At 39.8% G+C, this 13,934-nt stretch overlaps 1 protein-coding gene across 4 annotated transcripts in view; it reads left to right on the top strand.

Moving 5' to 3' along the window:
- Ppargc1a (PPARG coactivator 1 alpha) overlaps positions 1-13,934 on the top strand; it is a 661,563-nt gene that overhangs the window by 554,685 nt on the left and 92,944 nt on the right. Inside the window, exons 1-2 of one of the 4 annotated variants that reach the window (XM_021162166.2) lie at positions 7,469-7,624; positions 12,801-12,980. In XM_021162166.2, the coding sequence (XP_021017825.1) occupies positions 7,577-7,624; positions 12,801-12,980 (228 nt within the window). In that variant the 5' untranslated portion in view covers positions 7,469-7,576. Of the gene's footprint in view, positions 1-7,468; positions 7,625-8,321; positions 8,650-12,800; positions 12,981-13,934 lie in introns of those variants that run through there. The other 3 variants (XM_029477626.2, XM_029477627.2, XM_021162167.3) reach the window with 3 other exon arrangements.

Raw genomic sequence — 13,934 nt, 5'->3', positions numbered from 1 at the left:
TTTGTTTACATTTCTGTCAAGGTGGTCACACCATGGTATTTACATCTGGCAGGGAATGACCCTAGACATAATTGAATCTATCTGTTTTGAAAGATAAAAGAGACTAAGGCCCAACACCAGTGAATGAACAATCCATAGTCATATTATTGGCTAGTGACTCAGTCATGTGAAGACCGAAGCATTGTCCACTTTGGCTTTATTCTTCTACTTTGGGCTGAGTTAAGAACCACAAAGTGACATTATTAACAGATAGACTTGAGCCTCCAGGAAATCACCTGAACCATCCAGACTTGGCTTTCATTTCACTTTTCCTCTTCTTAAATTCCTTATGGTCAAAATAATCACCAGCCACATGTAGGAAGGAAAGACCTGAGAAACTATAGGCATAATAAGTTTAATTGATACACAGTCAAGCTTCCATTTCTGTAGATTCTTCTCCAGGAAAAGGAAGATGAATTGATCCCATTTGCTATTTGAAAGTTCCATCTCCAAAACAGGGCGATGCTGTGTGATCTTTTGTGTAGGCAGCTCCACATTTGGAGACTGGTTGTTTTAGAAGGTCACTTTATAAGTCACTGATTTGAAATGGGAATGGTGTTCTTCCCATCAAGGCAATGCCAGGTGGCTTTATTAAAAGCCCCATCTAGAGCAGGTATCAGTCAGCACTTCTCTAACTGTACCCTACTCCCACTCCCAAACCAATAGGCTCTCTTCCTAAGAAATGCTCTCACTTTTTACGTCAAATAATGCTTGAGACACCATTCTCTCTTTTTCTTCTTTTGATTTATGCTCCTGACCTGTATGCCAAAAGGAAAGGAAAACCAGGAAAAACAAACAGATACCTTATGTAAGAGGCTAAAATTTTATCCTTTCTGGGGGTAACTATAGTTTTAAAATAGTGTGTGCCTAATTTGATAATGTTTTCAGTAAGAAAACAAAATAAAGATGGTAGTGATGTCTCAGACAAATTTGATTCGCCTCTGTCCTCTGAAACTCAGACTTGAGATGATTTCTAAGAGACCAAGCAGTGATTTCTCTCAGCACTGGGCCAGAATTCACAGCCTTGGGGGGGAAAGAATGCTAGACTTTATCGCCATGGCTTCCTCTTAAACAGACAAGGAATATCTGAGGATGACACTGGATTTCCGGGGCTGCTTCTGCTTGTTCTATCTCATGTGTGTCCTGACCCTAGTTCTGTCTCTCTCTGTTTCTTAAATAAAAAAGGATAGTTAGTCCTCTTCTGAATATATGGGATGTATGTATAGCTAAGAAAACCTGGAAGTTATAGGCACACACCAAAGAAAATTAACATGTTTATAGTGTCCTTAGAACTGTGAACATTGTGTCTGTTCTCTACCACCTTTTTACTCTTTCTGCCATTATGTGTTTGTAACTTTTTAGGTAGACTTTTTATGGTTATTATTACTTCAAATCTAAGGAGAAACCTTGATATATTTAAAACGATTTCCCATTATGCAATTAACTGTATAAGATTTTTCACAATAACATCGATTCCATGTGTATAAACATTGCTTTATAATTTGTTAAGTAGACCACCCAAGGTTTTTACATTGCACTTAAATTTTCAACAATACAAGTAGGATAGCATCATTTATTTTCACACTAAAAAATCTTTTAGGTACTCCTCTCTTATTTCTTTGGACAATTGTAGAACTCAATTTTCTGGGGCTATGGGACTGTCCACTTAGAATATTTTTTTAGATATATTACCTATTTGCCTTCTAGGAAAAATATACTATTTGTAACCCTATCAGCTGTATGTAATAAATATATTTTTAGATATAGTTATGAAAAGTGAAGGTCTATTCTGGATCTATCATTCTTTACTAAGGAAATTTCTTTAAAATTCCCATGTCTGATTTGCTAATATCAAGTAAGATTTCATTTATTGTACAAAATTTATCTCATGTCCACCTACCTTCTCTCTAATTGCTAGTTAGGATGGTAATCCATTTATTTGCCTCCACACTTTGGAGATACACATTTTAACTTGCTCGAGTGAGATACAAATATGAAGGTACTGAAAAAATATGGACAAAAAGAAATACCCCTCAAATCTTCCAGGCTATCTGAGGTGATCAAGAAAAGACAAACAATACTCCTTTTTTCCTACTTCTCCTCCTTTTTTTGAGGCTATTTGTAAAGTAATGTTTTCTCCCATAAAATAACAAATGGTTAAGCTGATAAGTATAAGACTCAACTCCAGAACTAACAAACAGGAGCACAGTTTGATTTCTTTTTCTGTTTTTCATTTAAACAATCCATATTCCAATTTTCCTCCAGTCCTCACCAAACACAGGGAAGAAGATAAAAACATCGTTCTTACGAAATTAAATAACATACTTTGGGGCACAGTCACACTTTAACTTTTTAATACATTCCACATTTAAAAATATGCAATAAGCCTTATTTTTTTATTTCAGAAAATAATACTGGTAAGTAACGGTGTTAAACATTTCTTATCTAAATAATCACTCTGAACAGTATAGATGGATTAACTTGAAAAAATTACGATAAATTAAAATATCTGTAGCTTCACAAATATGTCCAATTTGCACATCAGACACTATCAGATTTTACTCAACACTTTATTATCTCTTATTTGTGTTCCTAGTAAGCACAATTCTTGCTTTCTTCTTAGAATAGTCTAATACTAAACTACTGCTCAGATTAATTTTCATGATATTTTGGTTGCTATATTAAAAACAAAGTGAAAAGCAAATTTTGAGGTCTAATTGAGACTGGCTGTGTTCCACCGGGCTTTGCAGGTTTTATTGGGGATGAGAGCTGAGTTGCTCAACATGTTGATCAAATCTTGCTTATTAAAAAAAAAAAAAAGAATGGAAGGAAAAAATTACACAAATGCTAACTGGCATTTAATGTTGTCTATCACTTTCTTCTACATGTTTTGCTGAAAGATCTTTTGCTCTCTTGGACAGCACCTACAGCTTAGCTATAAAATCAGGCTGAGTTTGGGAACATTGTTACATTTGAGCCTACTTTCAATCATTCTTGCACAGTCTGAGCTTCAAACTAGAGTCCCAAAGTATGTGTTCAGAAAGTGGTGTGTGGGGGGTGTCAGGATCAAGGGCGCTTTAGGAATTAAAAGCAAACAGTTTATACCTCTTAGCAATGATTAACTCTACAAATGTTAGTGATTCTGGTCAGGCTCCTGTTCATTCTGTTAGACTGCTTTAGGCAGGCTGAAGTCCTGGAAATGTTGGTTTCTTTTTGTACATATGTCTTTCCAGGGGTTTCCTCGTGGATTTTTGCAAGACCTTTGATTTGAGGGTAAATACTTTAATTCTTCTAAGAAGGGCTTTTCAAGATCTGTCTGTCCATTCTGGCTGCTGCACTTTGCTTAGCTGTAGAGTGGGCACATAACTTCTTTTGAGCAAGCATTCTGAGGACCTCATTGATTAGTGTGTCCTACAGGGCATGCTGCTCTTGCCTCTGGCTGCCCATGGTTTCTCCTCTACACTTTCTTCTTTAACGATTTGGCCTCTACTTCACTCTTGTGTACATTATTTCAAGCTTATAAGGGGAAGTGGGCAAAGAAAATCAGGCTGTGATTTTTCTGAGATTCCTGCTTTGATCATAGGACAATGTTAACACTGAAATTCATGGTCTTACTATTGTCTATGGTGTTTGGCTTTGGATATTTTGGTTTGTGGGATTATTTTCACTTTTTAGAAATATGCTGTTACATATAATAGAGTATGAAGAACACACACGCGCGCGCGCGCACACACACACACACACACACACACACACACACACACACACGTCTATTCTTTGGGACATGAGTGGGGAAGGAAGAACACACAGGTCCTCAGATATATTTAAAACAATGTTGAAATTTCTTTCCCCATCTTCCTGGATCCCTATCTCCACCTGCTCTACCCTTTCACATTATCAACTTAAAGCACAAGTTTTTCTGCCTCCACACAATGGTGGGATCTTGGAAAAGAAATGTGAACAGAACTACTGAAAGGAGGGATTCTCTGGGCATGGAATCCACCCTGTGTAGTTACAAAGCACCATAGGCAGCCACCAAGTGTTAATAAATACCTTTATCCATTGTTCTGAGAAAACATGGGTTGATTTGGATTTGACTTGGGATTATCAGTATAAGGACCTTGTCCCTGCACATGGCTTATTTTTCAGGGTAAAAGGAATATTTGAACAAGGTGAGACTTGGTTTCTTATAGAAAATGATTCTCCTTCCTTAAGGTTTAGTTTCTCCCCTCTCCTTCAGTGGTAAACTCCCTTGTATTCATGTTGTATACCCTTTCTGTCTGTCAGCCCTTTTAATGTGTGGCCGAACACACTGTAGAGTTTCTGTAGACATTAGTTTGCTAAAAGCAAACATTTGGGAATCCTCTATACAAAGTGGTGGAAGAAGTGAGAGGCAGGCTTCACACACACACACACACACACACACACACACACACACACACACACACACACACACACCACACACACACCACACACACAGGGTGGGGGGAGAGGGAGAGGGAGAGAGAGAGAGAGAGCGCAACAGGAGTCAAGACAGAGAGAAAATTAAATATAGAAACTGCCTGGGGAGACAGAAAAACCCAAGGTTGGTGAGCAACTAACAATTTAAATTCTCTTGAGAAGAGCAAAAAGCTGGACAGAAGAGGACTTTTAATTTGAAGAGTTAATTAAGCAAATGATAAGACTTCTAAAATATCCTTCTTGTTAGAGTTGTAATTTTGAGGCCCAAGAAACAAGTAGAAGGTATTCTGATTCGCTCTACAAATCAGTTTAAAATGGACTTCTATAGCAGCAGAAACACAAGGGGAAGAGGGCAGTGTGTCTGTGTTCATCAGCCCTGTGCTCTCTCTAGCTTCACATACCCATTTTTATGAAGGTAGAGGACAGAGTGGCTGTTTTAAGCAGATCATTAGCTTCATGGATGTGCTGGGTTAGTTTTTTTTCTTTTCTTTTCTTTTCTTTTTTCTTTCTTTTTTTTAAGTAGAATTAGGTGGCGGAAAGAAAGAAAGAAAGAAAGAAAGAAAGAAAGAAAGAAAGAAAGAAAGAAAGAAAGAAAGAAAGAAAGAAAGAAGAGAAATTCTCTTTTCAAAGCAAAGAAAAAGAAAATCCTGCCACAACTCAGTGTGAGCAAGTTAAGATACCAAAACAGTCATGCAAAGTTATCTAGTCCAAGCAACCATCTGTAAGAAGAGGTGTGGATGAGGTTTTTAAAATGTATGGTGGATGCTTAATGGATGACAAAGAGAAACCAAAGTATCAGTTACCATCAGGATGCCAGGATTGCTTGATAATAATTAATAATCGACTCTCTATAGCTAGGTGGCCAGTATTATTTCACAGTTGACTGTGTGGAAAGTAGAACCCATGACCTTTGTCCTGAATTTTAATAGTTTACTGAAGTTTTACATTAAGTAAAAATCTAATTGGCAAGAAAAATTAGTGTTTCTTTGTGGGAGTACAGAGTAAGGCTACTAATTGCATGTAGAAAATGATCCCAGGGTTGTCTTCTTTCTCTCTCTCTCTCTGAATTAGAAAATTTAATGAATAATACCTTTCTGATGTTTGGAAGAGGACAGTTGTAGCAGTGAAGTATATTCACCTAATTTAGAATGTCAAAGCTGTTGGCCATCTTGTTCTGTTCACTGATTGACAAACTGTCGATTTCATTACCTTCTTCCCTGTCTACTAGTTGTGGACATCCAAGCAAACAGACCCCTTATACGGGGTCTGAAGCAAACAGCAGGCTGGTGGGCTTTGTGTGTGTGTGTGTGTGTGTGTGTGTGTGTGTGTGTGTGTGTGTGTGTGTGCGCGAGCTGAATTTCTTTCTTTCACTTTACTGTATTAGTAACTGACTATATAAAGTCAGACTGAGAGTGACTTTTTATATAAAGTCACCAATGTTTTCCTTCCAAGGGGAGAGAAAATAAAGAACACATTAAATTAACCTCAGTGGAATAGGAGTTTAAATGAATGGTGCTTTATAAATTATGTTTAGATACATAGGGACTTTTTTCTTCTAAATTACTGTCAAGTAAAGGAAATGAGCTGGTTTTTGAGTCTGTGGGGTTTCAGGTATTGTGAAAATATGTTTTCAAAGGTCCCCTGTACATTTCTCACTGGGCCTGGAAGGGTTAAGTCTGAGCACCCAAGCGTTATGGAAAGTGCTGAGAGTTGGTTCTGGCCTCTGTCTGTAATGTCACAGGAAAAACAGTGGCACCTGCATTACCCCTCATTGACTCAGGAACGACAAAAAAAAGTATTAGTAAGCAAAGCTCAAGAAATGAGTATCTCTGCTGATACCATTTCAGTGTTTTTCCTTCATTCCCTGGACATTCTTGATTTCAAAAACAAACTGTACAACCCAAGGCACTAGGGTTGGAATCCAATGTTTATTCAAAAAGGCACCCTGGAGCCATGAGGAAGACTGTGCTACATATGAGAAAAGAAATAAGGGGTGGGGGCAGTTGAGTAGCTAAGCTGTTTCAGGGATGGCAGCAGGAATTGTATTTTCTAGCATTTGTTTTCTGGGAGCCTATGAGATCCACAGAAAGAATCATGAGGGGGGGAACTCAAGAGTCTAGGGTGTTGTGGCTTGCTTGCTTTACAAGGAGCAAGGCAAACTGCAGTAACAGTTTTGGAGACTGTTGGAGACCGCATTCTCTACTGCCAAGGAGACAGCTGATTTGGGGTAGAGAAATTTGTTTAGACCTAAACAAATGTGGCTGTTTTGTTGACTAAACAAGGAAAGAAAGAAAGAAACAAAGAAAGAAACAAAGGAAGGAAGGAAGGAAGGAAGGAAGGAAGGAAGGAAGAAAGAAAGAAAGAAAGAAAGAAAGAAAGAAAGAAAGAAAGAAAGAAAGAAAGAAAGAAAGAAAGAAAAGAGAGAAAGAAAAACGGGGGGTGTTGCTTTCAAACACTCCTCTAATAGGGAGGGGGAAAAAAAAGAATCTCATGAAAATGTATCACATGAGGAGTGCTTGCTTCAGTTCCAAGCTGAGTCTGGGGCTACTTGGAAACCATTTCTTAAAGCACACACATTTTAGGCAAGGGTGTAGTTACTGTGTCAGTAACAGGGGACCTTTGCTATTTGCCTGTTTTGGATGGAAAATAAATTAAAAAAAAAAAGATTGCAGGAGATTTGAGTTATTATGTGAGCAGGGCTCCGGTTTAGAGTTGGTGGCATTCAAAGCTGGCTTCAGTCACAGTGTGATGCTTGAAGCCTCCCAAAGGCCAAGTGTTTCCTTTTCTTTCTTCTATTTTTTTTTTTCTCTCTCTCTAAGCGTTACTTCACTGAGGCAGAGGGCTGCCTCGGAGTGACGTCAGGAGTTTGTGCAGCAAGCTTGCACAGGAGAAGGGAGGCTGGGTGAGTGACAGCCCAGCCTACTTTTTAATAGCTTTGTCATGTGACTGGGGACTGTAGTAAGACAGGTGCCTTCAGTTCACTCTCAGTAAGGGGCTGGTTGCCTGCATGAGTGTGTGCTGTGTGTCAGAGTGGATTGGAGTTGAAAAAGCTTGACTGGCGTCATTCGGGAGCTGGATGGCTTGGGACATGTGCAGCCAAGACTCTGTATGGAGTGACATAGAGGTGAGCTGGGGCTGAGTATTGCAGGACCGGAGCTTCTCTCAGATGCAATGATTCCTGGAGGGGGAGGGGGGATGGGCTAGGGGAGAGGAGGGGACATAGAAAGTGGCTCAGCGGGAGCTTTTGGAGGGGGAAATCTCCATCTTATCTTAACTCCAATAAGTTTGCTATTTTAAGGTGGCTCGGAGATGCCTTGAGCAAATCAAAGCTTAGCTGCTGTCATCAGTATCTGTAGCAGTTAGAAACTCTTTCCATGTGCCTTTGGCTCTGTTTCTACTCATATGCAATATTTATGCTCTAAGATATTGATATGAATCAGGAGCTGAAGTCTTTCCAGTGTTCAGTGGCCTGCTTGGAAAAATGCCATTTCTATTTATAAGAAAATGAGGATAAACATTAAAATGGATTGTGTTAAAAAGAGAGTCCGTTTTGACTCTCGTCAGGATTTATCTTTTCCGCCCTTCTCTCTCTGTTCATTAAACAGAGAATTTACAAGACCCTAAATATTCCTGCTGGGTCTGAGTTAGGTTGCTTTTCCCACAGAACACAAAACGACAGTGCTGTTTCCTTTAAAACACTTGTGTGTGGCTGAAAGGGTTGGCTAGCGAGTTAAAAAAAAAAAAATCCCAGTCTTAAGAGAGCAAAGCTTTCTGTTTGCTTCTGTGGCGAGAAACCGAACGGTTAAATCTCTCTACCACGGAGAGCTGCCTGAAGCCGGGAGAGAATGGAGTTTATGCAGACCGTGTGTGGAGCTGCTCACTGCTTGTGTAAAAATAGACCGCAATACATCAATTCCACAGTCTCTGCTGGCTACAATTCATACAGGGGAGGAAAAAACACAAGCAGTTTCCCCGTAATCTCTGGAGTCTAGCTGGGGCCAGAGGACTTCAGCGTGTTTGCATTCAGTACAATGGAATGTTCTCGGGGAAAGTTTGAGCAAGTTGGAAAACAAGTGAAACTTTTGTGGACTCTGGTGAGATGGACCCGAATTGAATTGCGCGGAGGATCGGAGCTGCTAACTAACAATGGTGCTTCCTCCCGGTAGCGGGGGCACGTAGGGTAAGGGGGAGGGTCAAGTGCCACACGTGATTTGATTAAATAAGATGTCCGTGTGGTGCAGTGATACACATCTAAAGTAAAAATGATTTGGCGAGGCCGCCTGCGAATGCATTTTTCCTATCTAGCCAGGCGTGCCCTGGGTTCTTAACTCTTTGCTGGGTCTGCAGATGTTGGCTCCGTTTGCTTTCCCTAGGCTTTGGCAGATCGGATTTGCGGGTTATAATTATTGTTATCTTGTTGTGATTTCTTGGCAAGGCAGAATAGATATAGATAATTCATGTGTCCCTTGGCTATTGAAGTCAGAGTTCTAAGTGGCTTCAAAGTCCTAATTGTTGGAGTAGCCAGCGTAACCCGTGGGTGGTTGTCTGGCTGGCACCATAGGTCTCTTCGAATCACTTTCATTTTTACCTCTTGGATCATTCCGATACTGCTCAGTGACTGAAGAGCTGTGATCTAAAGGAGATGAGGGAGATTTGCCTTAGTAGTCAAAATTCCTGCAATTGTTTGCAAATAAACGCCGTAGCCATTTATAACCATGGCTTTAAGTTTGTTCTTTCTTTGTTTTTCTTAAGGAGTTGGGGATAGGGACTCAGCCTTAGATTGAGTCTCGGGCCAGTTAGTGCTGCATAGTAGACAGCCAGCCGCTAGAAACCCGTGCCTTCGAGCCTGTGGCTCTGGGAATCATTCCTGCCTGTCGAAATGTTACAAGCAGCAGGTAGTGTGGGCAGCTTTCATTTTTTTGAATCATTAATGCTTGCTGTCATCTTCAAACCTATTATGCCCTTATGACAGGACAGTGTATTGGTTAATAAAAACCCAAACCACCAGAGCTACTCAGAGTCTCCTGGTATTTCACAGCTTAATGGAGGGGATGTACAATAAGATACTAAGATTGATAGAGACAGTTCACCTGACACTCTTCACGTAGACTGTCATTCTTACCTGCCTCCATACCTCCTCCCAGTTCAACTAATGTTTTTATCACAAGTTAAGTTTCTGCTTTTTATTAATATAATTAAGGCTGCTGAGTCCACTCACTCTCTTCTCTCTCTCTTTAAAATTTAGCATCAATGGCACCAAAACCTCTGAAAGGTTAATGGAGAATTATACTTAATTATAATGAATCATTATCATCCATGCAGTTAAGCTAATTTATTGTCTGCTTCTTAACTAAGGGAAAAGACTGTCTGTTGGGGTGAAATAACATACAATAATTAGCCTTTTGTGTTTAGAGATTGTGTTGGCCTCTTAAATCTTATTGTAAAAAACGAAGGCTACAGTTGTGAAATTGCTTTCACACTTGCAAAGTGGCTGTAGGGTATTTGTGTAATTGAGGCAAGACACACCTGTTACAGATGCACAGGGCAGCCATCAATATCAGCATGTCAGACAAGGACAGTTACTCGGCTCAGTCTGATAAGTCTGGCGTTGTCCAAGTCCAAATATGAATTAATAACAGAAGAAATTGTTTCTACGATGTGTTTTTGATAAGTAGGATCATGGCACATTCAGAAGCACTGATTTGATCAGAATGTCAACACTGGCAAGCATAAACACTATTTTGAGCATAGTGCAAGAATAAGCATGAATACACACACACACACACACACACACACACACACACACACACACGGGATTGGGAGAGGGTGGGTGAGTGAGGGAAAGCAAAATAGAGAATGCTAAAACAAATTAATTTTATGTGTTCAATAGTTGTCAGAAGTTATACTCAAATACATATTTTTTTCCCTTGAAGGTTAAAGGTTCTTTAAGCTAGTCTCCCTTAGAGAGAGTGGTTAAAGAGAAACGGTAAAAAACTATCACCCCGAAAGCCATGACTTCTGAGCTCTAGAACTGGAGCAGTACCAGAGGCACACTGGGCTGTCGTCTGCTTTAGTTTGCCTTTGGATGCTCGTTTTGGTTGTGGTTCTTCACGTTTTTTTTTTTTTTTTTTTAAAGGAATCCTCCACCCATGACATCCTGCGTGTTGTTTGGCCCTGTTGACAAAGTTCTCCCCTCATCTCTGTGCTGACAGTGTTGAGGAAGAGTTAATAAAAAGGGGTTGTGCTCTGGGGATGTGTAGTGTGGATAAGAATGGAGCCTTGGGATTGTTACACCCATAACAAAACACTAACCGTATCCAGACAAGATCTACTCTTTATAGTCAGGCTTCCACTTACAAACCTAGCTAGGTTTTCTGATCTCTAATTTTGGGCTGACTCAGATGTTACAAAGAAAATCCCAAGACGAAGAGAGCGAATGCAGCTCTCTCTTGGCGTGGTTATGTGCCTGCCTTTGGAGATCCCCTGAGGCCTGGTGGTCTTGTGGACAAAGCGCCATGATATGCAGACTCTCTTCCCCGTCTCCTTTCCCTGTGCCTACTCCTCAGAGTGTAGCTTCAGATCACACTGCTGCATTCGGACTGTGTAATACAGTCTGCCAGGGATTCCAGAAATAAACTCTGCATAAAACTTATTTTATTCAAAATCTAAATGGCAGGGAAGTTTATCAGCTTTATGTCTTGCTGCTGCCTGCGCAGGAGCCACTAAATACCTTCTCTGCAGACCTGGGGAAGCAGAGGCAGGAGGGCCTTGTTTTTCTCTGTGTGGGAGTGCCTTGATTCAGAAGGTTGACTGGTGAGAGGTGAAGTCCTGGTGATTCTACTGTCATCATAAGAGCATCTGTAGGGTTCTTTAGAGCACAGGGACTTGGCTCAATAGCTAAGTCTCCAGTTAAATAGGAGACAGTCTCATTGGTAAGGTTCTGATAGCCTCAGAAGGCAACAGGTCAGGGGGGTTGGAAAGACTATCTAACCACTATCTATCTATCTATCTATCTATCTATCTATCTATCTATCTATCTATCTATTATACATATATGCATATATAATATAAAATGATCTAAAATAGTTTTCCTAATAAGTATTTAAACCTTTCATTATATTGAAACCATTTTGTATCTCTGTGCAAATATCACTTTTAAATTCTCCATCATAACTGTGGTTTTGACATACTTCAATAAAATACAAAATATAACCATGGTACAAAACTTCTGTTCTTTTTTCTTTCTTTTTAGGTGACAGGTCAACCCCTACCCAACACACCATACACACACACACACACACACACACACACACACACACACACACATGCACATACGTGTACAAACACCTTGCAAAATATTTCTAGTGAAAGCTCTAAGGGTCACATAGAAAAATAATATGAATTTTGTTCTTTAACTCAAGGAACTTGCATTTGACCTGTTAAGGATGAAGTCAGGGAACTCATAAAAAGTCAAGTGAAAGTAAATGATTTAAATAACAATTCAAGAGAGCCAGAGATGAGCTAGAGGACTTGCATCATTAGTTGCTAAATGAATGATACAGATTATAATACTCACAGGGAGTGCGCATGGAGGAAGTTTTCCTAGTCTAATCCTTGGGTTCTATTATCTCAGTGAGCAGTTGTTCATAGGGATATCCATTTTGTTTTGTTTGTTTTGTTTTGTTTTGTTTTGTTTTGTTTTGTTTTGTTTTGTTTTGTTTTGTTTTTCGAGACAAGGTTTCTCAGTATAGCACTGGCTGTCCTGAAACTCACTCTAGAACAGGCTGGCCTCAAACTTAGAAATCCTTCTGCCTCTGCCTCCCAATTGCTGGGATTAAAGGCATGTGCCACCACTACCCTGCAAGGATATCTATTATATCTGATGGCGACTCCAAGGTATAAATTCACTTGCAGACTTTTCTCAGTTAGGTCCTATGATAAGGACAGAATAAAATCATGTTCATAGTTAACTATAAGACGGCTAAGGCTCATCAAGTGTAACCATCCCGGAGGTAAGAAAACTTCTTGTTAGTTTCTAGCTGGAAGAATCAAGGAGGCCTTCATGGAAACATGATACGTAACTTGTATCCCAGTTTAGAATTTGGATGGAAGAAATTAAACAAAATACCCCCTTGGAAGCCAAGGGCAAAAAGAATGGAAGGTGCATCTCCTGGTGATTAAAGCCCCAGAGGCCAGCTTTGGTGCTGTCATTGAATTAACCAGACTTAATTCTCATGACATAGTACTGCTGTCTAGTGAATTCCTGCCATTAATAACCGCCGTGTCTGTCTTCTTTGCAGTGTGCTGCTCTGGTTGGTGAGGACCAGCCTCTTTGCCCAGATCTTCCTGAACTTGACCTTTCTGAACTTGATGTGAACGACTTGGATACAGACAGCTTTCTGGGTGGATTGAAGTGGTGTAGCGACCAATCGGAAATCATATCCAACCAGTACAACAATGAGCCTGCGAACATATTTGAGGTAAGCATCTCCTCTGGAGAAGTGCACTTCTCTCTGACGGCGGCTTGACTGACCTTCATCTCTGACTGATGTATGGCGTGCTAGACTCCAGCCTGTAGGGGCTCCTACATTGTTGCCAACAGGAAACGAGTCATCACAGCTAGAGAGTTTCTCTTATGGAAAAAAAATGGTATTTGGAAAAACGGGCCTTTTTAGAATTAAAGTGCTAAGGACGACAGAGTGTGTTAAACTGTGTTGAAATCCAAGGGGTTGTGAAAGCTTTGGAGACAAGGAAGAAAAATGTGTAAAGCTGTTTACTCCTCTCTGTCCCCACAGAAAGGGACCCAAGAGCAAATGGTGCCTGATATGAATTAATACAGAAGAAGGCATTTCTGGTCACTAAGGGGTTAATGTCTATCGCCATTTGTTTTACCTTGTCAGTGAGCGGTTTTGATTATTGCTATTATATTATTGTTTCAGACCCCTAATTTTCTCTCATGATGGAAAATTTCTAAACTCAAAAAAAAAAAACCTAGTATGTACTTATAAATTAGTCAAAATTCATTTTCCTTTCAGTGGTGAGAATTACCTCCCAGACTCTAGACGCCTATTATGAGTCTACCCTATAATAAAGAATGTTAATCTACTCCTATTAAAGTGTTACTCAGAGAAACGAGGTTCACTCTCACAAGATCGGGAGTCATTTACTTGAAAATAAATCACTTCTTATAGTGAGAAGCATTCATAGAGTACAGTGACAAGTGAATTGGGTGCAAATTGCCAAATCAGCTAATTTTCAGCATCAAAATCAGCATTAGCAGCACCGTCATCTGAGAGTTTTTAAGCCCTTCTGTGCCAAGCTGCACAAAAATACTACTGTTAGCCACCAGTCACACATTACTGTCTTTCCACTTACTTCATTAAAGTCTCTGTCCTTCAAGAGAGCAGGTTTTTTTTTTTTTTAATAAGAATTCA

Source organism: Mus caroli, unplaced genomic scaffold (genome assembly GCF_978045245.1).
Source record: "Mus caroli unplaced genomic scaffold, Mus_caroli_1 scaffold_4, whole genome shotgun sequence".
In the NCBI taxonomy this organism is placed as follows: domain Eukaryota; kingdom Metazoa; phylum Chordata; class Mammalia; order Rodentia; family Muridae; genus Mus; species Mus caroli.
This window is presented reverse-complemented; position numbering and strand designations above follow the sequence as displayed.